This window comes from Eschrichtius robustus, chromosome 3, assembly GCF_028021215.1.
Source record: "Eschrichtius robustus isolate mEscRob2 chromosome 3, mEscRob2.pri, whole genome shotgun sequence".
NCBI classification, from domain to species: Eukaryota; Metazoa; Chordata; class Mammalia; order Artiodactyla; family Eschrichtiidae; genus Eschrichtius; species Eschrichtius robustus.
In genome coordinates, this window is record NC_090826.1 from 28,169,140 (window position 1) to 28,195,496 (window position 26,357).

Genomic DNA, 26,357 nt, shown 5'->3' on the forward strand with positions numbered 1-26,357 from the left:
GCAGCGGTTCCCTCGGGCTCCCAGGCATTCCCATGCCTACCCAGGATTTCCGTGTTCCGCAGGGTCAACCCAGAGGTCTGCTGAGGCTGAGGGAGAGCCCTACTTGGTAAAGGCATTAAGTGGTTCCTTGGGCTCTGACCCAGAGCCCTGCCGGGCTCCTTGGAGGGTTCCCATCCACCCTGCCGAGCTGCTACACCGCTTTGATCACTACTACACGAAGGGTTTCCTGAATGCTTTCCTGAGGACATTGTTCCCCACCACAGAGTCATCAGGGTCAAATTCATCATGGGCGATGCTGGTCCAGGTCCTACCCAGTGGGGAAAGCCCGCCCTCTGTCCAAGCCCCACTTCCCCTGGGAAAATTAAGCCAGTGGTTTCTCTTGGTTTAGCTCATTACCAGCTTTGGGGAAGGCAAAGCTGTAGCAAAACACGGCTGCCACTAGCTCAAGGCTGCCAGGCAGCTCAAAGCACACACCTGGGAGCCCTGCTCCGTCTTCCGAAGAGGCTTGTCTCCATACCCAGCCCCAGTTTCTGTCCCAGAATCACACTCAGGGGCCTCTTAATTCATTCAACATTTATTGGAAATGACTCTGTGCAAGGCTTGGTCCCTGCCCTCAAGGAACTCACAGTCTAGGGAAACAGACACACGACCGTCACAGTGCCTTGGGTAAATGCTGCAGTAGGAGAGCGGACACAGGGTTAGAGAGGCAGAGGGAATGGCAGTCTCTGCTTAGCTACCTAGGCTGTCTTGTGGTGTAATGGAGTTCACCAGGCAGCCAAGGAGGCCCAATGCATAGTGCACCCGGAGGCATAAGGACCTGAACGAGCATAACATGTTCAGGAAATGGTATCAATACAAAGCATGTTCTGTCCTGGGGATGACGGGAGGGAGGCTAGGGCAAGATGATGAAAGAATCTGCATGGCACACAAGGGGCTTTGGTGAGAGAAGCCATGGAGGTCTTTAAGGAGCGACCTCATTAAAAATGTGTTTTAGAGAGAAAATGCTGCCAGAAACGGGAAGAATTTTCAGGAAGAGACCAAAAGTTTAGGCAAGAGATTATAAGGGCAGGTAAGTGAGATGGAGAACAGAGGATGAATTCCAGATTAAGAAGTGGGTCACCACAGGTTGGGGGAAGGGGGAGTCAGAACCAAGTTGAGCAACAGGAGAGAGGAGATGGAATCCATGCCAAACACCAGGCCAGGTGTTTTACAAACACTCTCCATCTTCACAAGAATCGTCCCCATTGTACAGATGACGCTTACAGAAGTTAAGTGACTTTTCTGGTCACGCAACTAGATTACAGAGTTAAGCTTCAAACCCAGGTCAACACCTTTAACTGTCATACAAATCTAGACAGAGATGTATAGTGAGCTGTTTCAGAGAATGATCTAGAGCTTGGGGGGAAATTCACGACTACAGATAAGACATCTGGGAGTCCTCAAGGTAGATCAGCAGGTGGCTGAAGCCACAGGTGAGGCTAAAACGTGCAGCAAGAAAAAAGCCAAGGATGAAACTGGAAGAACACTCACAGTTAGGAGAACAGGAGGAGCCAGTGGCAGAGGAGACAGCTGGAAAAGGAAACAGAGGTGGTGGTGAAGTCAAGACAGAATTCACTGAAGAGTGCCGGACACTGCAAAGCATTAGTATGACTGGGAATGGATACCACATGTGCAATCACAAAGGCTTTTAGCCGAACTGGTTTCACCACTTTAGTGGTGGAAGTGGAGAGCAAGCAGCAAGGGCTAAGAGGAGTGCAGGGATGGGGCTGAGGGCTTGACAAGCTTGGTTTGAAAAAGAAATCAGGGACTTCCCTGGTGGTCCAGTGGTTAAGACTCCACGCTCCCAATGCAGGAGGCATGGGTTCGATCCCTGGTCAGGGAACTAGATCCCACATGCCGCACAGCGCAGCCAAAGAAGACAAATAAATAAGAAATCACCTTGAAGGCTACATCTGAACCCATACATGCAGAGTGTCAGGCCACACGGTTATGAAAAATTCTCTAGCTGCACTGGGCAGTTCAGGCCCAGAAGCAAACAGAAATGGACCGTGGAGCTGGGTTGGAAGTGAAGGAACAGGGGCAGTGGAGAGGGGCATAAGGGTACAAGGGACTTTGGACTCTTTTAGAGAGAAGAGCTGCCCTTTCTGGGACACCAGTAACGATGTTTAAAAATCTCAAAAATATTTGGAGGAGGCATTTGGAATTTTTAAACAAAAAAACAAAGCCAAGGTTCATCTCTGCATTGTGTAAAAGGGATCTGATAAACAGATAACTAATGTTAACAAATTTAATTAAAAAAGAATAAACTGTTTTTAAGTACATCAAGGCACCACTGGAACAGGATGCAAAATGATACACACTAATTACTAATTATTCCTCTTTACTCTTCAAGCTGATTCCCCAAAGACTTCTACTTAGCAAATACCTTGAAGAGACTGTTCAGGAAAAGAATAAAGGAGCATTTATGTCTCTTCCATTATTCAGACTGGCTGCCATCCTGATTCGATAAAAGGGAGATTTTACTGGGATAGAACAGCACTTGCACGTTTTTGAAGCTCTAAGCTGGCTTCTCACTCTTTTTACACTACAGCAGGAAGGACATCAGCACCCCTATTCTTCCAAGGCCAGAAGAGGTGAAGGGGCGTGTCCCACGCCACCCCAGTCTCTTGCCTCCAAGTCCAAGGCTCTCACCTCCACCCATCCTGACGCATGCTACTCTCAGGCGTTCCCCCACACCTCGCTCCGCCCGTCTTGACTCTGACCTTGAGACGGCACGGATGCGGCTACTACTTAGCAACACAGGTTGAAGCCTGCACCCCCGTGGCCAGCCTGGTTCTTGGACAAGGCAGTCTTTCCTGTAAGATACTCCTAAGAAGCCCTCAACCACCAGGCCTGAGAGGGTCCCTGTGAGGGTGGCTCCCTGTGATCACCTTCCCAACCAAGGCTGCTCTCCCCTCCGGATCCCTAGCTCACTAGGATCACAGGCTACATGGAACTGTTTTTCCTGCAATAAAACTACAGCAGCCAACATTTATTGAGCACCTACTTGTTGCCATGGACTCTGCTGAGAACTTTACATATGTTACCTTAACTTTGCAACAACCCAGCAAAAATTGGTACTCTTATCCCTGTCTTACAGATGAGGATAACCGATACCTGAGGCTCAGAAAGGCTACGTGACTTGCCCAAGGTCATTCAGCTAGTGGTTGAGGCAGTACTCATAAGTCTGTCAGACTCGAGAATCCACTTTATTTTCACTGTACCACACCGCCCTGGCTCACCACTCTACAAGTGCCTAGATACCCACACCAGAGTGGAAAAGGAAAAGTGAGGCAAGGCACGAGCCTTTTCATTTTCACTGCCTGGCTCCCAAGTGACTCTGGGGAGGCTAATCCCCTGGTGTTTCACTCAGCCGACGGCCTCACCAGCCCGGGGCCCTGGGAAGCTGACAGAAGTCAAAGGGCCCCCTGGCAGGCTTGTCCTGGCAGCTGCCCAGCTGACTTGAGCTAACACAGCAACAGGCACAGGAAAGGCTCGAGAGAGAGTGGAAAAGCACCAGACCCTGGGCCGCTGAGGGCAGCAAAGTGATCCCTGCCATGCTCAGACGGGATAACGCAGCTCTAAAGCCACCACTATCACCAGGCTGGGAAGAGACCCGGGGAGGGGGCCGGGAGGGGTGGGTAAAAGCCCCAAGCACATCTACTTACTACTGTGTTTCAGTGAATCCGTGACTGCTGGTCCAACCCAAAAGAGGGTCACGTGCCTCCAAGGTGAATCAGCAAGAGTGGAAGAAAACCAGTGCATGCCCTGGTTGGTCCCAGCAAGCCTGGCCCACCTTTGCCCCATCCACAGAAACCCCGCTGCCTGATGACACCTGAGCAGAGGCAAGAAAGCACGCACGATCTCATAGCCCCGCGGTAGCAGCGGAGCTCAGCCAGCCCGTGGGAAAGAGCGAGCCAGCTGAGAATACTAACAGACTTGCTGGAGGCAAAAATTCAGCGAGGGCAAGCCCGAGGAAATAAAATTATTTAAAAGGAGCACAAAGTGAGACTAGAAAAAGGGAGCAACTTGGATTTCCAAAGATAGTGCTTCTTCCATCAGGCACTGGGAGGACGTACATCAGTGGTGGCAGGGTTATTCTAAAATACCTGAATATCCAAAAATGTCTTAGTCTGTGGGAAAGTTTTTTTTGTGTTATTTCTGTAGGTTTTCTGTCCTGTAATGTTTTGCTTAGGCCAATATTAAACTACATATGTGCAGGATGCCCAAAAGTGTTTCGAGGGAACCAATCCTGGGATCTAATGTTTGCCACAGTTGTTAGACTGCTTAAAAACAACGCACATCTCTAAGATTTCATTAGAAGGCAAGGGGCAGCTTGACAGGTGGCAATATTGGCAGCCACTGGGTCAAATTAACCGTATGGGTATGTTAACATGCTTAGAATTTTTTTAAAAATAAACTGTCAACATTTAAAAATCAGAAGTTTCCATACCACACCTCCCCCCCACCCCCCAAAAAAATCCACAAAAATCTGAAATTCTGGCATCTTTTAGAGAGGGGGGAAAAAAACACAACAATCTGGTATCTCTGGGCAAGCAGCACAAATTGGAAGAAGCTGCACAGCCACTGCCCCCTTTAGGCAGGCCTGTGCTTTTCTAGCACCTGGCCTGGCCGCTCATTTAAGCCACCTGACTGACCCCTGTAGGCGAGAGAGTTTGCTATTGGTGGTTTAGCCCAGTGAAGGGATCCCAGGCTTGGTCGTCCTCAGAACTGCCGCAGGGGGGCAGCACTGGTCTGCCCATGAGGCCTGCGTCAGCCTGAGCCTGTAACCAAGCTGAGCTTATTAGCACATCCTTTCAGAACCAGAAACGTCATCCTCACTTCAGCAGCAGACCCTGCTTCCCCACGTCCCCCATCGGATTTATGCCCTGAGAAGCAACAGCAACTCATCTCAACATTCCCACCAGGCCTCGGCGACTGAGGGGGAGCCACGACTCGACCTGCCCCCTCCTTCCCTGCCTACCACGTTCCACATCCCCCCGCTCCTCCCACTCCACAGCCGGCATCTCTATCTGTTCAGGAATTCTACCTTCACCGCCTGTTAACACCACTGGGCCTCAGATCCTGAGGTAAGAGGCAGGCAAACACCCTCCCCCTTTTAAGGCAGGTTCATTCTTCATCAAATGCTCATTACTTGCCTTTGCTCACTCAGGTTAAAGGTCACTTGACTTCGTGAGGCAACAGGTCTGCTCTCTGCTCTCACCCCTTCCAACCTCACCGACAACATCTTTAGTGGTAGCATTTGGTATAAGTTCCTACTGCCCTTCAGGAAAGACATTTAGTATTATGCATTGAGGCCCTTAAAACCGTTCTTCCCATTTCATCCAAAATGCCATTTACTCTTAGAGGAAAACACAGGCAGAACACTCTATGACATAAATCACAGCAAGATCCTTTTTGACCCACCTCCTAGAGAAATGGAAATTAAAAACAAAAATAAACAAATGGGACCTAATGAAACTTAAAAGCTTTTGCACAGCAAAGGAAACCATAAATAAGACGAAAAGACAACCCTCAGAATTGGAGAAAATATTTGCAAATGAAGCAACTGACAAAGGATTAATCTCCAAAATGCCATTTACTGTTCCTACCATTTAGTCCAAAAATGCAGGAAAATCCTTATATAAGATACTCTTCGCAGTATTTCTCCTAGTGAACGACCAGAAACAACCCAAATGTCCAGCAATAGGGAAACTGTTAAAAACAAACTATGCTATATTCCCACTTGATGGGCAATTATACAGCTAATGAAAACAATCAGGATTATGAAGACCACGTGATAAGATAGGAAAGTGATGACGATATGAAACACTCTGTAAAAAAAGAATATAAAATTAAATGTACAGTAATAAGTATCTAAAAAAACTAGTCCAAGAATGTGAAAGATACCAAAATGTTAACATTTTATCTGTACTAGAGCCCTCAGAGTGTGGGTAACCTTTTTTAAACCCCTACCAAATTTAATGTACACATACTACTTTTATAGGGAAAAGTATGTGTGCATGTGTGTGTGAAGTTGGAAAATTTGATAGCAATTGTTAAGCTCCCTGGTCTACTCTTAATGTAGACTTTGAAAGTATATAAGCCTCGTGTCATCATGATAAAAAGGCCCTTGGGAACCTGCGCCTCCAGGACTCACCGCCTCCAGGATCCAATGCAGCCACGCTAGTAAAACAAAGCTTCCGGGGCCCCAAAGTCCTTAGTTAAAGGCCAATTTTATCCTACCCGGAGATGCCTGCTTTGCATAGCTCCCAGGAGACCCCAGCACCACCTGGAAGACAGGATTAGATCAAAATGGTTCTCAGACGCCACTTTAATCAAGTTTTGCACTACACAGTGACGGGGTGGGGGGTGAAAGACGGTGACTGTTTTCAAGCAAATTCACCTGCCCCAAGGTGAACAGCCGGGGCTCCCAAGAACAGAAAACTGCTTTCCTTCCCAGGGGAATCCCCTTCCTGAGCGGACAGGATTTCAGGGAGAATGAGCACAAAGGACAGAGCAAGCTAGTGAAGGGAGCCAGGGAGATTTCTGAACTCTTCCCAGTGCAAACTAGAACCAGGCATGTAGTTATCCCTCCTAAAGGCATCAACCCAATCCCAGCCACTCCCACCTGAGGCCAAACTGCCTCCCCACAGGGACTGACAGCCAATGTTCATTTCATCACTCTCCTCCCAGGGGTGCACCTAGCAGCGCAGAAGCCTGAGCAGCTGTGGCCACCATCCAGCAGAGGCAGCCTTCAGGCCAGAACCCTCACGGGCCTTCCTCTTCACTGGGCCCTCAGCTACTAGTGTGTCTGCCTGGCCATAGCAGAGCAGCCAGTATGTGTGTGGCTGTGTGGGGCGGGAGGGGCCAGAAGAAGCAATAAAGCAATTCAGATGTGGGTTCTGGTTGCTGGGTCGACATGGTGGCGGGACCAGTCCTGGCCCCCAGAAGGACCCATAGGGCCCTGTGTCCTCCATTAATTCTTCTCCGGGCGGTTTCTGTTCAGGACAGCTTTAGGGGCAAATTCCAGCTTGTCCTTAAGGCTCACGACCTGGGTGTGGTCCTTGCCTAGCAGCTCATCCAGCTTGCGGTCCTCCCGGCGCTCCGAGATGCTCTTCTCCTCCTCCGCAGGCTGGGGATCCTTCCCCCGGATGAACCATTCCAGGTGGTAGCCCACAGCCCCAACCACGAAGGCCACGGGAAAGGTGACATAGGGAGCATAGGTACGCACCACGGTCCAAAGCACAGGCCACATGACATCTGCAGAAGAGCACAAGGCCACATTAGGGAGAAGCAGCACCCCTTCCCACCAAGCACGGACCACCCACCAGGGCTCTCCACTCACCAGGCAGCCTGGCACAATTTACTGAGCATCCACCCCATGCAGAGCAATGCAAGAGGGCACCTTGCTTTATGCAACAGTTGGGTCTCTGAAACAATCTAGGAAATTTCAGAAGAGTCAATTGTTAGGGAAGGGGGAAAGAATCTCTTTTACGTACTACACTCTTTGACAATTATGCAACCACGTATGGCAGCGTTCCCCACGAGAGGACCTCTGAGCCTTACCTAATAAAGCTTCAATCCTACTGTTGACCCCAGGCCCTCCCTGCACAACTTGCCAACATTCTAAGAGTGGGTAAGAGCCTTTCTCTGCTCTACGCAATTCCCCCATCAGCAGAGCCAGCCATCCTTTCCCCACCACGCTCACCCCTGGGAGTCTCCTGTCTCCAGGTTAATGAGAAGCAGTTCCTCTGCCCCACATAAAGAATAAGCAACGTATTTAGGCAGCCAAAACCCCAAACCATTACCCAACCACTCTGGATTTTAGATAAAGATAATGGTTTTTTCCTATTCTGAACTTGACTTTTCTAACAAGACAAACCTCTTCTTTACAAATCTGCTTGCCAAACCCCTTTCAAAATACACTCTCTTCAACCAAAGCCATATCTTCGTATTTGCACAATAAGCTCCTAAAAATATCACCAGCCCATTATACATACTCTGGACACACTAAAACTTGAAAATTCTATGTTAAAAAACTACTGTACAAGCCATGGCAGAAAAACAAAGAAGTGGAATGACCCCAGGGCTTCCAGAAATGAAGTAAGGCAACACCAGGATAATGTAAAAACACACAAATTGGGTCACTCTCATAGCCATTTAGTCTCAAATGATTATTATCATTATTAACAATTATCAATACTATTCACAATTATCATAATAGTGATAGCTCCATTTATTGAGCACTTATTACATGCCAGACCTTGGGCTAAGCTCTTTACATATACTGTCTCCTTTAATCCGCATGTCCGCTCTCTTGATGTAGCTGGCATGACCAGAGGGTTAAGTAACATGCCCAGAAGTCTCAAGTGAAAGATCATTCCTTTTGTGCCCCTGCAGGTATTTCTCCAATCTAGCTATCTCTGGTCTGAACCTCACCAAAGATAAGATGACTCTCTCCCTCTCCCTTTGGTTCCAATTCTCTCTGGAGGAACCCCAGCATTTTGTGGACCCAAGACTATAATGGACCATCACCAAGGAAAAAACTGCAGCAGCTCCAAGATTGCCCTCTGAGTCCCCGTCTTAGCACCAGGCACTATGCTGGACAATTAACATATTAGTCATCATCTGATCTTCACAACACCTCTATGAGGCAGGAATTATTAGCCCAGATTTTTGTTGAAGGCCACAAAGGCTCAGGGACATAAGCTTAACTTGCCCAAGATCACCAGAAGTGACAGAGACATTGACTTGAACCCAGGCCTCTCCAACTTCAACACCTATGCTCCTTCTACTGGAAAGAACACACTGCAAATAGGTGTACGGTTTCTGTCCAAATCCTGGACTTGAGGAGAACTTACTGCAATTTTTTCCCATCAGCTTGGCATTTCACTACCTAGAAGAGCTTCCCTTTTTGCAAACTCTAAGATTACACTCAGAGATTTGTGAAATTACAAGATTTAGGAGTTGTTAAAAGAGGCACCCTTGAAGAATCTCAAACCTAATACTTCATTTTCTTTCCTACCTGTAAGCAAGTTCTCTATAAGTAAACACTTTTCCTAAACAGCCAACTCTCCACTCAGATTTCCAATCTGTCTTCAAATATATGAAGCATGAGTCCACAACTAATATTATCTCTCACATGCAGCCCGAGGTCTCCCTCTGTGGTGGGGTTCACATTCTAATCATTCCCAAATAACTTAATCCTTTCATTTATTCAACATTTATAACCACTTTCTCTGTGTCACACATTGGGCTGGCCTACCCCATTTGTCTGCATTTCTCAAAGCACTTTACCCTCCAAGAGGGCAAGGCCCATGTTTGTGCGTCCCCACTGTGCCCTATTCATCCCCCACCCCTCCCACCATGCCCGGCATTAAGTGCTCAAAAAGTCTGGTGAATGAATGAGAGCTCAAGCAACTCACTTGTGTAAAACCACCGCAGTCATCTAACCACCCGCCCTCGAAAGGCGGCAGGAACACAGCAGGTGCCTTTGCTGATGACAAGAAGCTGGATACTCTAACAAGTCATCTCCAGGGTGTCAAAACGAAAAGAGGCAAAAGTGGCAAATATTTCTAGCCCTGCACTGAAGGAGCCTGAGCGTCCGGTGAAGGTCAAACGGTAAAGGTTGCCGGGAAACCTGCCCTTGTGCCGGGGGGCCTCGGAGGCCCAAGGAGACACGAAGCCGCAGTCCGAGATTTGAGAACTGCTAACAAGGGCAGAGGAGACCTGACTGGATGGAAGAATTAATTCTGACCGTTACTGAGTCCGGTCCGGGGATGAGAGCGCAAAGAGGTCAGGGTCCAAGGGTCTGTCCTTCTCCCTCCTCTGGGTTCCCGGTCCCCTGCCCCTATCCCACCACGCTCACGGCCTCGTCTGGTCTGTCCTCACCCATGTGCCTAAGGCCGAGAAGCCCGAGCTGCAGAATGTCTGCAGGGTGCTCAGACTTCCACGCCGAGCCCGGGGAAGAGAGGGAGCAGTCCAGCCTGGCCAGGGCCGCAGCGGACGCTCGCCATCTCCCTTCCCCTAACTCAGAGGTCAAGGCCACCAGCCGTAGCCACAGCTACGGGGGGCCCAGCAGCCGCTCGGGGGTAGAAACTGCCTGCCGGGACGAGTGCTCACCTGCGCCGCAGCTCACACTCCGCCGTCCGGCCCCAGCCCTCCGCCCGCGATCCGCCGGCGCTCGGGTAGCACCGAAGCCGCCACTCCCAGCGGCCCGCGGGACCTCGCCCCGGACCCCGCCCACCGGCGCCGGCTCCCTCGGAGCGCAGGGATTGGCTGAGCTCCAGAGCCAAAGGCCTGAGGAAGCTAGGGCTCCGCAACGGGCCGCGCTGCGCTGAGAGGGATACAGCGCTCTCTCCCGGACAGGAGGTTTCCCAGTGACATCACCACGGGCTTCCGCATGGAGAAAGTGGACGGTCACGCATTCATGTATTCAACTGATGTTTATTAGGCTTATTCTAAGACCTTGGTCTGGGCACAGAAAAATAAAAAACATGATCCTTGACCTCAAGAAGGTCTCAGCAGAGTAAAATCTAGAACTCTTAAGAACTCTTCCGGTCTGGGCTAGCTTTCTAGCCACGTGACCTTGGGAACATTGTCAATCAGCCTGAGCCTCCTTTCCTTCTTATGCATAGAGGTAATAACACCTATTTCACAGGATGTTGTGAGAGTTGATGAGACAATGTATGCAAAGTGCTGTGCTGGCACATAACAAGCAGGGAAATAAATGGTACTATTGTTATTATACAAATAATTGAAATATAGTAAAACCTGTCTTACTTGACCCCTTAGGTGCAAGTATTCACTGCCTCCTCTGTGTCCCCACTGCGCCCTGTACAGATGTCTATTTTATCACATATAGAAAAAAAAAAACACCAAAGCTTAAGCTCCATAACACCCCCACCTAGCCCTGTCTTTCCACCTTAATTCCACTAGTCTCAGGCAGGCGTATTTATTTACCTTTAGTAACACATACTAAACCCCTCCTATTCCCCCATGCAGACCAAACTGTTTCACACCTCTGTGCCTTTATTTACGCTTTTTCGTCTACCTGGAGTGCCCTTCCTACCTTTCTATACCAAAGTAGCTCTGTCTTGTTTTTCAAGCTCAAGGGACACCCTGGTAGGAAGCCTCCTAGATTGCATTATCAGGGTAGATACCCTTCCTTTATGATCTCACAGATCTCAATGCTAGGCTCTGACAATGGAGGTGGAGAAAAAGGAACAGATAAAGAATAAAGAAATGTATACGAAACCATTATTAGCAGAACGTGTTCACTGAGAGAGGACAAGGGAACAGAATTGCCTAGAATAACTAGCATTCAGTCAGCCAATTAACATGTGCTAGGCATTGGGGATGCCAAAATGACTGGGACCATGTTTTCTCCCAAGAGTTGTCTGACTAATGCGGAAGCAGAGGGGTCTACAAAATGTCGAGAGAGTGTGAGAAATGTGATGACGGGAGCATGCACAAGTAGCACAGAGAAGGAGCCCCAGGAAGAATCAGGGAAGGCTCCCCAGAGGAACCTGCCCTTGAGCTGAGTCTCAAGTAGTGGCTAGCAGTTCTGTCAGGCAGAACTGAGTGGGGCTGCAGGGCACAGATTTAGGAATCAGAGAGTTGTGGGTTCAAATCCTGACCCTGCTGCCTGCTAATCTCAGAAAAGCTGTTTACACTCATTGTTTTAAAAAAGACAATAATAGTACCCACCCCCCTTCGGTTGTTCTGTACTAAATCACCTAATGTGTATAAAATGCTTAGCATTTACAGTATATGGCACCTTCTAAGTGCTTGGTAATTGATCACCAGTATGTTTAGTATTCCTCAAATTTACTCCTCCTTCTGTAATGTCCTATGTCCATTTATGGCATTACTTACTCACCAAGCCAAAAACCTGAGTGACATCTTCAAGGCCTCTTCATCTCTGCATTATTCCCCGGATCCAGTTTATAGCACCTATGCCTCCTGAATGTCTCTCAAATTCATCATCATCTCTTACCTGGACCACCTTGGCAACTCCTTCAATGGTCTCTCTGCCTTCCATTGCCTCCTCCGGTCCATTTCTACTCTGTTGGCCAAAGAGTCTTTCAAACACTTAAATAAAGCCATGGACTCTCCAGCTTAAACCCATGGCTGCCTTCCAGCCACATCTCCCTTATTTCCCCTCTACCCGTCCTAGCCTGTCACCTCTCTCCAGTCTCTGCTCTTCCCATTATCCCACACACACATAGCATTCCATGCCTTTGCCTAAGCTGGTCCTTTTGCCTGAAATGAATGTCTTCCCTCCTCATCCCTGACTACAAAACTCTAATTCATCCTGCAAGACCCAGTTCAAAAGGCTCCTCTTGCAGAAGGTCTCCTAGACTCGCCGGCTGCTAGAGGCTCCCTCCTCTGGTCTCTTCAGCCCCTCTGGGAGAGCAGGCCTCCCTTTGTACCATAACTTTGTGTTTATGTGCCTTGCTATGGCCAGATGGGAGCAACTCAAGCACAGGGACTAGATCTAATCCTTCACATGTCCATGGAGCCCAGCACAACTACCTGGGCCACAATACCCTAAGGAGACTCCCCACACGCCCCCTACATCAGCCCCACACGGGGAGATTTTAGACATCACGTCTGTAGCAGGATGCCCACACAGTCTCAGATGCTACCCGTCTCTCCGTGTCCATTCCTATATACCTCATGGTCCTGGCAAGCCTGGCCCAGTTTCTGGGAAAACACAGAGACCCATAAAAAGCTATATAATGTAGAGGTTAAACTTGGACTCAGCTACTTCCTGGCTTCGTGATTTGGGCTAAGTTGTTGAACCTCTCAAAGCCTCGGTTTTCTCATCTGTAAAACGGGGATGATAACAATACCTGCTTCATAGGATTGCCCTGAGTATTGTCTAGTTTAAACCTCTCCTAGGTCCCCATTTTCGAGGTGAGAAAACTGAACCTCAGGATGATAAAGTCACTCAGCCAATGCCCCACTTGGCAAATCTGGGGGAAATAGACATATGAACATTTCTAGTTGAGACTTTGAGTCATCCAATTTCAGTATTCCCAAACCTGGCTGCCATCAAAATGGCGCAGTGGTTAAGAATCCACCTGTCAATGCAGGGGACACGGGTTCGAGCCCTGGTCCAGGAAGATCCCACATGCCGTGGAGCAACTAAGCCCATGTGCCACAACTACTAAGCCTGCACTCTAGAGCCGGCGAGCCACAACTACTGAGCCCGTGTGCCTAGAGCCTGTGCTCTGCAACAAGAGAAGCCACCGCAATGAGAAGCCCGTGCACCACAAGGAAGAGTAGCTCCTGCTCGCCGCAACTAGAGAAAGCCCGCACGCAGCAACGAAGACCCAACGCAGCCAAAATAAATAAATAAGCCAAAAAAACTCATCTGAGAGCAAAGACTCTATTCACTAAGTCTTGCACAGGGCCCAGGAATCTGTTTGGGATCAGCTCCAAGCTGACTCACTTTTGGGAATTTGGATCACACGGGAGCACTCTTCACCTTCCAGTGGTCTCAAACGAGTGTTTGGGTATATGACCTCTTGCTTTTCAGGTGGTCTTCCAGACCAGCCTGTAAAATATCTATTCATGCCACTCTCCTGTTCAAAACCCTTCTGTGGCTCCCCGTGGCCCTCAGGACCCAGGCCCACCTTCCTCAAATTGACCCAAAAGCCCAGCATGATCAAGCCTCTGCACTCCCAATACCTTTCTCCTCCAAGCCTCTGCACAGCTGTTCTCTGACCTTGAACATTCTTCCCAGCCCTCCTTCAGTGGCTAATACCTAGTCATCTTTCCAGCACTCACCCTTATAATGTAACTGCTTACTTGTCTGTTTTTCCCATATGGCTGTTAGCACCATAAGAGCAGAAACTAACTTGTTCAGAGCTACCTTCAGGTGCTGGACAGGGCCAACAGTGGTTCTTGATAAATATTTGCTGAATAAATGAATGAGAAGAACTGGCTAGTCCAGTGTGGCCCAGAAGAGCAGCCAACCCCTTTGGAAGGTTCTTCCTCCTGCCTCAGAGTGACACATCAACCCAAAGACTGGAAAGAGGGCTTTGTGAGTAGGAGCTGCCATTTAACTCTTTCTGGGCTCAAAAGGCTGTAGAGCTAAACGCTCAGGATTTACATTAGACAGACTTGGGTCCACCACTCTTAGGTCTGCCTGTGACTTTGGCCAGGGCACTTGACCTCTCCTGGGCTTCAGCTTTCTCAACTGTTGTAAGGATGAGCTACGTTCATGTAAAGCACTCGCATCTTGCCTGACCCTCAGCAAGCATCCAATAAATATTAGCCACCACTACTAGGTTTGGGATGCCACTGAGCTTCCCAGGAAAGTTCTGTTCTCTCTTTCGTTCCCCATCAATGTACCCATGCACAGGAGGCATCAGAAAACATGACAGCACAGAATTGAACAGTTTTCTGGAGCGGAAAGAACACTGGCCCCTTAGGGAAAAGGAAACCAATATTTGCCCGTATCGAAGAACAGCAGCCCTCCTGTTTATGGAGCACACGCTGTGTGCCAGACATTGGGCTCTGGACTTCCCTTTCTGGGGGAACCCTGGGGAACTGGAAGGCAGAAAAGGAACCGGACTAAACTAGGAGGAATTGGAAGACAGGCCTCTTCACCCCACACGGGCCCCTCCAGGAGGGCTCAGGTCTTCTGTCGCCACCAGGGGGCCGAATCCCCTCTTCCCCAGCTGGCCCAGACAACCCCGCTCTCCCCAAACCAAAAGCCTGGGCTCCGGCCTCTCCTCCCTCCACCCCGTCCCCCACGCTCGGCAGAGGTGGCTTCTTCTGGAGAGAGCAGCTGGCTCGAGTGCAGTTCTGCCGTTTTATTTTTCCTGGGATACTCAAGGGGATGTGGGAACAGCCACAGGTGTGGTGAGGGGAAGCCCCCATCTCCCCTCCCCAGCAGCTGGGAAAGGGGAGAGGCCCAGGCGCCCTGGTCCTGGGTTGGTCCAGCCACTGTGGTCCCTGGGCCCGGTGGGCTGAGGGCTGAGGGTAGAGCCCCTGGGAAGGTGGGGCGGGCTCCTAGGCGGGGTTCGGGATTCTTCATAAAAAGCCACGAAGCTTGATTCCCCACGAAGCCCAGCCCCGCGGGGTGGGGGGGACGCAGAGCCCAGATGGGGGACCCGGCCCGGCCTGGCCCGTGGGGTAAGTAATGGCAGAGATGGTGCCCGTGGGGAGGAGGTGGGGACGAAGCGTCGGACCTGGAAGGTGGGGGGTCCCGGTGGGAGCGCAGGGCGGAGAGGCACGGCCCCCAGCCCAGCCCGGGCGCCTTCGCGTGGGGTCGGGAAGGTAAAAAACCCACGAGACCGTGACGGGCAGGAAGGGCCGGGGCGTGCGGTGCCGGCGGGGCGGGCGCACGGGGCGGCCCGCGTTCACAGTGACCTCGACGCTGGGTGTACAGTACGGGTAGAAAACCGCGGGCCCGGGCCCGGGCTGGGCGGGCCGGGCCGGTCACAGCCTGGTCTGGGCCTCGGGGATGTAGATCTCGATGCTGTCGGCGCTCTCGGTGGCCGAGCTGTGGCGGAAGGAGGCGGCGCGCTTGGCCGCCAGGAGCCGCTTGCGCGCTTCCTGCCGCTGCCGGTCCACCGAGTCCAGGGAGCGCTCCTTCACCGGCACGCCCCGGCCCCGCGAGGGCTTCTTTGGTATCGGCGGAGGGACCTTCTTCTCCTCCTGCCGGCAGAGGGGGCGGCACTTAGTTTGGGGGCGGGTCCCACCCGACTTCCCAACCGGCGCCCCCGCGGCCCGGAACGGTTAACAGCGCGCGCCTCTGGCTCGTGAGAGCGGTTCTTGACAGCGTGTGACGGCCCCCGAAGCCCCAGGGGTGCTTGTTCTGCCAAGGTCAAACCCACATTTTTCATTTTTTAAAGAGATGGACTCGAGCGCCCCCTGGTGGAGCCGTTTTCCACAACTCGCATCAGAGCGTTCGCTCCCGCCCCGGGAGTGGAGCCTTTCCCTCCTGGTCCAGAGGAGTGCAGTTCTCCCGACCCAGGCAAGGCAATGAGGGCTCACGTTCCAGGCTGCTGGGACCCATCACTGACAAGGTCTGGTGAGATGAGGGCTGAGGGGACCTTGAAGGTCCCCTCTGTGCCGAGGTCCAAGCTGAGGGCAGTCTGCCCTTCTGGAAGCTCTAGTTTGGCTCCCTCAAACGACAGCTGGTCCGAGGTGGCTGCAGCCACCAAAGGGTTCTTGCAGCTCAGGCAGTGATGAGCAGTGGGACCAAGCAGAGGGCAGTGACCAAGAGCAGGGTCGAAGAGGGTCACCATCACCTGTCCAGGACTACCTTTGCTGCCCAGGGTCTCTTCTCCTGCCTTCCTCTCCCCCCCGCCCCCGCCCCCGCCCACACTCTCTGGGGAAGGGCATTTTCCAGGGTCTGGACTCTTGGTTTGAAGGGACCTCCCCCCACCTTAGGCTCCAGGAGTTTCCAGCTGTTGGCCTTGAGTTGCTGTAGCTCCAGGAACTTGAGGGTCACATCCTCGATAGAGAGCTGCAAGAGGTCCCAGAAACCCGCCAGGTCCTGGAAGGTGGGCACGGGGAACGCAGTGGGGTCCTGCAGTGGAGGGAGACAGAGGGGAGGCAGTCAGTCAGCAGGGTCTGAGCCCCAGCTTGGACCAGAGAAAGCCCAACCCACCCTCATTGTCAGGAAGTTCAACCTGGGAGAGTGGGGCGGGGACTGGGAGGTAGGGAGACAAGACAAACACCTGGTCTCACTTCCAGGCATACACACACTCCAGTCCCCTACCAGGTACACACACCTGATAGGCTCTGTGCCACCATGGGCACTCACCATGCTTTGCTGACACAGCCGGAAGAACTGCTGAACCTTCTGGGACAGGAGAAGTTGTGTGCTGCCCACGGCACTGCGGATCTTCTCCAGGACTGGAGAGCAAAAGGAGATGCGGGGAGAGGAAAGATGCCTCTCCTTACCCAGCCTCCAGGAAGTCTGCCCTGAATGACTGACCCCTCTGTTATCTGGCACCGTCTATCCGTCTGTCTCCTCCGGCCCCCTCCCCATCCCACCCTCAAGGTCTTAACAAGCAGCTCCTATCCCACTTCACCAAGAAGACTGTCTCCCCAGACACGGATGTTTCTTCTTTCATACGATCTATACTCCTTGAGTGCTTATCCTCCTGTGTCCTCTTCCCTCCCATGTCAGAGAACAGATGGAAACCAGTGCCAGCCTAGCCCAATAGCCCTAGCCAGGCCCTAGCTCCGTGACCACTCACTGGCAGAACTTTGTCACTCATCAGTATATGACTCCTCGGCTCACTGAGAATTACCAAATAATGTCATGTGCGTGACTCCTGTCTTCTAGTCACTACCCCATCAACTTGGGGATCCTGCGGTTAAGACTGGGTCTCCCCTCAGACTGCACTTGCAGGGAAGGGCATGTCCTCCCTCATGCAGGGCCCTGTCTCCCTGGCTGACTCTCCTTCTCCTAGGCCTCAGACGTGAGCTGACACCGTGCACTGCCTCCCCCCTCTGCCTGAAGTCCTGGTCTCACACCTGGATCAGACCTGGATTCCCACACCAGCCCAGACGGGAATAGGGTCCCCTCAGTCCCCATGGACTTGGGCTGGCAGCCATCTCCTAGAAGGCCCAGCCCTTTCAGCCGGTCACTTTCCCGGTCCTAGCTCTGACCTCAGAAGCTGCTCCCTGCTTCCTTCCAAGAGCTCCCAACGTGCCCTACTACTGCCAATGGGAGCCACCAAGGTCTGGGGCCATCTGACCAAACTGTGAGAAAGGCACAGTCACGCCCGGCCAAAGGCCTCTCCTATCACATCGCGGTAGCGGCCACGGCCGCCGTGATGCCTCCGTGCCCGGGGTCCCCTCACTCACTCTCCTCCGGCAGCTCATAATCCTCCGCCTCGCGCTCCATCTGCTGGCACCAGTGCTCCAGCTTCTCCACCTCCGCCCTCAGCATCTTGATGAACCACTCGCCATCCCGTGGGCTGGGGGACGTGCGGCCTGAGTCGGGGAGGCTACGTGAGCCGCGCTCCATCCAGGAGTCACGGCGCCCGGACCCGGGCCCGGGGGTAGGGGCAGGGGCGGGGCCGGGCGACCCATCGGTGGCCGGCGGCTCATACGGCAGTGGGTAGCCCTCGCGGTAGGCCCACTGGCCCTGCGTGTGGACCGTGCGGAAGACTGAGTAGGTGGGGGCCCGGGGCCCGGGCTGGGGCTCAGAGGCGTGCCTCTGGAAGGAGCGTCCGAACTGCAGGGCCTTGTCTTCTGTGGCCACGGTGGCCAGGCCGGCCAGGCCCTCCAGCTCCAGGTCGGCCTGCACGCCGGCTGTCACGCTGTTGGAGCGCTTGAACCTCGCCCGCCTGGTGAGAGAGCTGGCGGTTATCTCTGCCCCTGCCCCGTCTCATCCCAGCCCTCACCCGCCCCCCAGGCCAAAAGGAAACCTACAAAGTGATGGACATTTATTCACGACCTTTAAATGTATCAGTCCTTGCCACGGGTCGGTACATAATATACCTACCTGTTGCACCGGTTCTGGACAGGGGTGATATTCAAAATATTTAACCACCTGTACTCCATGGGCAGAACAGATGCTGGCAGGCACTAATCAGACGGACAAAGCCAAAGTGCTAGGGCATCACCCTGCAGAAGCTGGATTGTGGGCCAAAAGGGCGTGGGGAGGGTCCAGGGTGGTCACTCTTGACCAATGAACACAGAATTATTTCAGCATTTTAACAAACAACGTGTCTTCGCTAGTTCATACCAGCTGTACGGGTATATCCTCAGTCCTATGGAGAGATGAATAAACTATAGCACAGAGAGGCCCACAGTCACCCAGCTGCAAAACAGTGGAGCCAAGATCTGGACCCAGGGCTGCCACGCTTCACAGCCCAAGAACTTCCCACCACACCAGCTGCTAGAACATCAGGAAGAACTGCCTTAGAGCAGCTGGGGGAGAAGGGGTGGGCTGCAGCTGGGAGGACTTCTCCTCTAGGGACCCCATGGCTCAGCACGGAGCCTGGCCAGACACAGTCATCCGGTGCCAGTGGAGCTGAATTAAGTTGTTGGCAGGAATGACACAGGGCCTGGAAATTTCTTGTCTTTGAGTTAATAACATGCAAATCTTATGCAAAACAGAACGTCAATTGACCTTGTTCTCCCTCTCCCCACTGAGTTCAGTCAGAGTGAGGGCTCTTTTCTATGAAGAAGTAAGTGCTCCCTGAGGGGCATGAGGCTGGGGTCAGATAATACTTAAAGAAGAGAGAGTCAGGAGATGTGAGGGTGGCAGGGAGAGGTGAACAGACATTTGAGGTCTGAAAATTCAAGGACCATGAAACAAAAGCCCATGTGTCCTAAGCTACCTCCACCCTCAAATGGTCAGAAGAGAGAGGGATTTGGGGGGCCAGGTTTAGGGGCTCCTCCTGCTTCCCAGGAGACTCCCCCACCCCCAACTTTAGCCTTCCTCATGCTGCCTGGTCCTTCTCTCCCTGCCTGCCTTGCCTGCCTGCTTCCCTCCAGCTGGTGGGCTGCCTGCTGGGAGCCTGTTGCCATAGAAACCAGGCCCAGAAGGATGCTGCAGGACCCAGGAAAGAGAGATGCACTCATGTGCAGTCCCCAGCCAGCCCTCTGTCCCAACCCCCACCCAGAGAAAGAGAAAGCAGGAACACATCCGCATTGCCTCCCACGTGGTCTTCACCTTGGCACCTGCCCTGTCCTGCCCTGGTCGGGGCTTGCATCTCTCTTTCCTTGACTATTGGATCAACCTCCTTTCGGACACTGCTGCCTCCACTCAGAATAGCACAGAAGAAGAGCAGTGGACTGAGAGGCAGACCAGAGTTCTAACGCTGGCCTTGGTGCTATGTGCCTTTGGGAGGTCACTCACCCTCCACCTGGGCCTCCACCTGGGCCATCTAGTACGTATATATGTATGTGTGTATATAAAATACATTATATGATATATATGAATATATATTATATGTAAGCACTCACACATATATGCTATAAAATGACAGGAATGGACCAGTACCAATGCCAAGGTACCTCCTCTCTCTAAAATTATACTTTGCAGGTGGGGGATGAGTGAAATAGGTGAGGGAGATTAAAGAGGGACAAACTTCCAGCTACAAAATAAATAAGTCACAGGGATGAAATGTACAGCATGAGTAATACAGTCAGTAATATCGTAGTAACTTTATACGGTGACAGATGGTAACTAGACTTATCGTGGTGGTCACTGCATAATGTATAGAAATATTGAATTTGTGCACCTGACACTACATAGTGTTGTAGGTCAATTACACTTCAATAAGAAATAATAATAAAATAATTTTTTGAATAAAATAAAATGAAATTGTACCTTTTAAAAATTATACCTTGTAAAATTATACCTATGCATATTTTTTTTTCAAAAATTTTCTGTACCTCTTAGGGTTGTGAGATATATATATATTTTTTAATATTTATTTATTTTTGGCTGTGTTGGGTCTTCGTTTCTGTGGGAGGGCTTTCTCTAGTTGCGGCAAGCGGGGGCCACTCTTCATCGCGGTGCGCGGGCCTCTCACTGTCGCGGCCTCTCTTGTTGCGGAGCACAGGCTCCAGACGCGCAGGCTCAGTAATTGTGGCTCACGGGCCCAGCTGCTCCGCGGCATGTGGGATCTTCCCAGACCAGGGCTCGAACCCGTGTCCCCTGCATTGGCAGGCAGATTCTCAACCACTGCACCACCAGGGAAGCCCTACCTATGCATATTTTAAGATCTGGGGCCCAACATTCCCTCACCAATCCACCCAGCACTGGAGTAGTCTTTCTAAAGCTGACCTCTGCCCAACCCATTCCCCTGCTCAAAACCCTTCCATTGCTCCCCATTGCCAACAAGATAAAGCCCAGGCTTCCTGTGCTAGCATTTACTCTGGATGCAGTCCTCTCTGACCTCATCTCCCTTGAACCCTCCTTGCTCCCCAAGTAGATTATACTGGCCCTGACTTCAGCCTCTGCACGTGCTATTCCCCTGCCTGAAATGGCCTTCCTCCCCTTCACTGCCTGTCGGTTCCCTGCTCAAGCCCCCTCCTCTTCTGTGAGCCCCCTGACTGCCCAGAGGCCATCCTCGTACCATCCCTCCCTCAGCCGTCTTCTTGCATTTGGAGGCGGTCCCACGGTTTGGTTACATTGCTGTTTCTGGTGAGAGTTTTGTATGTCTAACTGAACTGTCAGGGTGCCCTTTGGCTCCCTTTAAATATTTTTGTGCTTTGAGCTCCAGTTAGCCTCTGGCTCCTTCGGCGCTCCAGCAATTGCAAACCACGCAGGTAAAGGTGGGGCTTGCCCCAATAAATACATTAGTGAAGATCTGCCTTCCCTATTTGCTTTTCTGTTACCCCCATGAAACGTGGAGCTGTCCTTTGTCATCACTGGGTCTGTGCCTTTCACTGTCCTCTGAGGGGTCCTGAGAAGATCACACTGTATCTTTTTTTTTTTTTCTGGCTGCGTTGGGTCTTCGTTGCTGTGTGTGGGCTTTCTCTAGTTGCAGCGAGCAGGGGCTACTCTTTGTTGCGGTGCGCGGGCTTCTCATTGCAGTGGCTTCTCTTGTTGCGGAGCACGGGCTCTAGGCGCGCAGGCTTCAGTAGTTGTGGCATGTGGGCTCAGTAGTTGTGGCTCGCGGGCTCTAGAGCACGGGCTCGGTAGTTGTGGTGCACAGGCTTAGTTGCTCCGTGGCATGTGGGATCTTCCCGGACCAGGGCTCGAACCTGTGTTCCCTGCATTGGAAGGCGGATTCTTAACCACTGCACCACAAGAGAAGCCCCACACTGTGTCTTGATGGAAATAGGCCACACAGTCTGGAACAGAAGCATGAATGCCCCAGGCTTCATGGTTCTCGAGTCAGTACCTCAAGTAGCTCTCTCACTGTGTCTACTTGAAGGAAGACCAAAGAAATTGAGGAGCTTATGGGATTACTGGAAACATAATCTTCACCAACACTTCCAGCCAGGAGCCAGAGATCTGCACAGCACAAGCAGAAATTGGTCATCTTTGTGCAAGTGGCATTTAAAACCAGCAGTGCGGGACAAGATCACCCAAGAAAAGAGAAATGGAATGGAACAAAGATGCAAAGCCCTTGGGAACAGAGACATTTCAGGGGCCAGTGGAGACAGCGTAGCCCCAGGCGTGTCTAAGCCAGAGAGGAAGAGGAGGAAAATCAAGAGCAAGTCACCTAAAGGCAGACAGGGGACCACAAAAGGATGAAATCCTCAAAAAAGGGTCTCAAGCAGGAATGAGCAGCCAACTGGAAAATGCAGCCAGTTGAGAAAGAAAGGTGTCCATTGACTTGGCAATATGGAAGCCACTGGTGATCAGGGCAAGAGTCAGTTTGGTGGAGTATGGGGGCAGACGCAGATGGGAGGGGGTTGTCAGGAGGTGGAGAAATCTAGGCAAGACAACTCTTCCAAAGAGCTTGGTTGAGAAGGAAGGAAGAAAGAAGACAATGTACCTTTAAAGAAGGGATAATCCGGTTATTTGTCAATTGTATCTCAATAGAGCTGGAGGGGGAGAAAAAGGAGGGACATATGGATGGTTCTCACATGCCATATCCCCAAGGGGTAGGTAGAATAATGGCCACCCAAAAAAGTCTGTGTCCTAATTCCCAGAACCTATGAATATGTTACCTTCCACAGCAAAAAGGACTTTGCAAAAATGATTACATCAAGGATCTTGAGACGAGATCCTGCACTATCCAGTTGTGTCCATTTTAATCAAAAGGGTCCTTATAAGTGAAAGAGGGAGGCAGGAAAGTCAGAATCAGAGAAGCAGATGGGACAATAGGATCAAGGTTGGAGGGATTGCCTGTGAGGACTCAACCCGCCACTGCTGGCTTTGAAGACAGAAATGGGCTACAAGCCAAGGAATGCGGACAGCCTCTATAAACTGGGAAAGGTGAAAAAATGGATGCTTTCCAGAGACTCCAAAAGGGGTCAGTCCTGCCAACACCTTGATTTTAGCCTAGTGAAACCCAGTTCAGACTTCCAACCTCTAGAAACGTAAGATAATAAATATGGATTATTGGATGCCACTAAATTAGTGGCTATAATACTGTGCTGTAATAATACAGCAGCCATAGGTAACTAATACAACCTGTAAAGAGAAGTCAATTCAAGCTAGAGAAGAGAGAGGCAGTAATCCAAGGACCAGATAGGAGGGGAACGAATAATAACCACTTTAAATGAATCAATATGCTCAATCCTCACATTAGTGTCACCCCTACTCACAGACGAGAAAACTAAGGCTTAGAGAACCTAAGTGACTTCCTAAGACCAGACACTTATTAATATAGGGCAGTCTGTCTGCAGAGGCCAGCTCTTAAACCATTACACTCCACTGCCTTCCTAGGACTGCGGGAGAGGAGCAGCTTTAACCAGAGGGCCAGATGCCTCAGCTCCTGAGGCAGGACTGCTGGAGGAGGCAAGGAAAGAGATGCCAGTTGGAGGATGGTCCGGAAGAGAAGAGAGGTCCGACCAATGACCTCAATCGTTACAACGAAGTAAGCAGGGAGGTTGTCTGCTGGAGATTTGGGGGTGAGGAGGCTGGGGGAGGGAATGAGAATGAACAGTTTTAGGGGAGGTAGGCTAGCAGAGTGGTTAAGCATGTATGCTCTGGAGCCAGAATGTCCGGGTCCAAAACCCAGCTCTATGGCTCGTGCCTCAGTTTCTTCATCTATAAGTGAGAATGATAATAGTACCTACTCACAGGATTGTTATGAGATAATGTATCTAAGAAACTTAGAACAGCACGTGGCCTGCCCATTGCAAGTGTTCGCTATTACGTGGTGAGGCAGGAAGGTTTGCAGCTCACACTGAAAAAAAAGGGAGGTGGACAAATAAAATAATGGGAGTGTAGCACTGAGAACCCAGCCAGACCATTGTAGTTATTGATTATTATGATTGCTGTTGATGATTTCCATCTGTTCTCCCACAGCACTCTGAATAAAACCTTTTTTATACTCCATATCACATTGTATTGTAGTTAGTTACATATTTACATATCTGTTTCCCTTACTAAATTGGGCAGTTCCTCAAATAAACGTTGGTTGAGTGTTTGGTTGGTTGGTTGGAAGGAAGGATGGTAGAGACTACGAATCATCCCCCAACATCCATTCTCCTTTCCTCCGTAGTAATAGAATCCCACAGTTTTAAGCTAGACACATGGCCCCTTCAAATAAAGATTCTTTTACCCATCTCCCTTGCAGCTAGGTGTAGCTATGTGGCTAAATTCTAGCTCACAGGTTATAAGCAGAAGTAGTAAGTGCAACTTTCAGAAAATGTCCTTAAAAGGAGAGGGCATGCCCTCCTTTGTTCCCTTCTCCTCCTCCCTGCTGACCATAATGCAGACATGATGGCTGGACCTCAAGCAGCCATTTTGGAACATGAGATGGAAGCCACGTGCTGAGGATGGAGGAGCAATAAGATAGAAGGAGCCTGGGTCTGACACTGCGGAGCACCTACCGGCCCTCAACTGACTCTCTGGACTTCTAAGCAAGAGAGAAATAAACTTCTATCACGTTTGAGTCACTGTCATTTGGGGGTTTTCTGTAACTCACAGCCAAACCTAATCCTAACTCTAACTGATCCATTTTCAGGGTAGTGAAGTCCAAGGCTTATGTCCCTGTTCAGTTTTGGATTTGGCAGTATTTGCTGCAGTCTTCACCAATCGCTGCAAACACAGGATAGAAACTGGCTTCAGTTATGAATCATCACTAATTCGTAACAATGCCTTTCACAATATTTTCTCCCCAAGCCTTTTAACAAGGTTGAGGAGGCCTCCTCCCCTCAAGTCCTTTAGGGTGACAATGCTCACATTCCTGGTGATTCTGGAAGTTATCATGGTTACTTCTGGGAGATGTTTCTCCGGTGATTCTCTAAGGGATAACACAACAGGCTCTGGGAAGAAACTGGCTTATCCCAAGAGACATACTGTCCAGGGAATGCTCAACATCCAGGAGTTGTCAAGAAGTTTTGCCAGGAGTATTTGGCAGCAGGCTGGCGGGGGTGGGAGGGAGAATGGGGCGTGGACATTTCAGCAAGGCTCAGCCATTGTAGCAGCTCCCTCTCTGAGAAAGCATCTAAGAGCTTAAACATATAATCAATCAGGAATCCCCAAGTCCACCACCCCAGGCTGGGGGCTTGTGACAGTGATGCCGAGGTGGGGCTAGGGTGGGAGATTGAGGAAGAGTCGTGACCGTCCTGGAGTTGATGCTGAGGAATAGAGGCCGTGTCCACACCCCAGGCTTGTGGTCAGTCAGCGACTCATTGCTTTTGCAGGACTGCTCTTGGAATATAACTTCATGAGGATGGAAGCTTCCTGTTCTTTCTGCACATTCCCTTCCCAAGGTCCCAAAGCCAGAAATGATCATGAAGCTGAGGAAGGGGTGGACTTCCAACACCGAGTTCTCCAGGTAGCCCTGGTTGGGCACAAGGGGATCTAAGTAGGGTTGTCAGATAAAATACAGGACTCCCAGTTAAATTTTAATTTCAAATAAATAACAGATAATTTTTTTAGTATAAGTATGTCTCAAGTACTGTTTGGGAAGTACTTATACTAAAAATAATTCATTGTTTATCTGATAGTCAAATTTAATTGGGTGGTATGGTGTTTTTACTTGTTTACTTTGTTTTGTTTTTGCTAAATCTGGAATTTAAGATAAGATCTTAGTGGCAGGGATCTAGAAGTGGAAGCTACAAGGGGATCCCATGATTAGAGAGAGAGGCAAAAATCACATGGTTTTGATGTTCTCAAAAGGCCTTAGGAACAGACTTCTAATATCCAGCAATGACATTTGATGCATTCTTTTATCATGGCCCAGAGTGTGCTGGGTCTGGGAAGACAGGTGCTGTAGGATGCCCTGAGATGGGGGTGGTAACTGTTTCTTAATTATGCTCCCTCCCACCACAGGGTCTTGGCACCTGCTGGGCCTTCTGCCTGGAACACTCAGCTCCCACTTTCGCTTTGTTAATTTTTGTTCATCCTTCAGATCTCCACTCAAATGTCACATTCTCAGGAAATCCAGGCCTGACCCCTCTGACTGGGTCAAAGGCCCCTATTACACACTCTCATAGTGTACATACCTCTCCTTTGTGGCTCCTGCTCAGCTGTACTTCTGCATCACTTGGGAGGTTCTTAGATTAATATGGCAGCAAGCTTCACAGGCCAGGGGCTGTGTCTGGCTCTGCTCACCTTTGTATCTTTGGTGCCCAGCACAGTACTTTACAGATAACAGGGTTATAATAAATGTCTGTGGACAGATGAATCTTAGGTGGAGGTGGGGTGGAGTTGGAACGGAAGGGGCACCAACCCCAACCCCTGTCTATTT

General features: G+C 50.7%; 2 protein-coding genes across 4 annotated transcripts in view; both read right to left on the bottom strand.

Annotated features, from left to right (window-relative positions):
- Nucleotides 1-6,344: 6,344 nt before the first annotated feature.
- Nucleotides 6,345-10,280, bottom strand: SMIM12 (small integral membrane protein 12). 3 transcript variants are annotated; one of them, XM_068539464.1, is made up of 4 exons: nt 10,165-10,280; nt 9,468-9,775; nt 7,388-7,482; nt 6,345-7,302 (listed from the first exon to the last, which is right to left on the bottom strand). In XM_068539464.1, exons 2-4 carry the CDS (start codon nt 9,488-9,490, stop codon nt 7,019-7,021), a joined length of 402 nt encoding a protein of 133 aa, XP_068395565.1. In that variant the 5' UTR covers nt 9,491-9,775; nt 10,165-10,280; the 3' UTR covers nt 6,345-7,018. The 3 variants fall into 3 exon arrangements, with proteins under 3 accessions (XP_068395565.1, XP_068395566.1, XP_068395567.1); XM_068539465.1 differs by lacking the exon at nt 9,468-9,775; XM_068539466.1 differs by lacking the exons at nt 7,388-7,482; nt 9,468-9,775.
- A 4,607-nt stretch (nt 10,281-14,887) lies between these two features.
- Nucleotides 14,888-26,357, bottom strand: part of DLGAP3 (DLG associated protein 3) — a 39,141-nt gene continuing 27,671 nt past the window's right edge. The window contains exons 7-10 of the mRNA XM_068537867.1: nt 17,884-18,368; nt 16,832-16,923; nt 16,451-16,594; nt 14,888-15,717 (exon numbers count right to left, since the gene is read on the bottom strand). Coding sequence (XP_068393968.1) covers nt 15,499-15,717; nt 16,451-16,594; nt 16,832-16,923; nt 17,884-18,368 — 940 coding nt within the window. The 3' untranslated portion in view covers nt 14,888-15,498. The remainder of the gene's footprint in view (nt 15,718-16,450; nt 16,595-16,831; nt 16,924-17,883; nt 18,369-26,357) is intronic.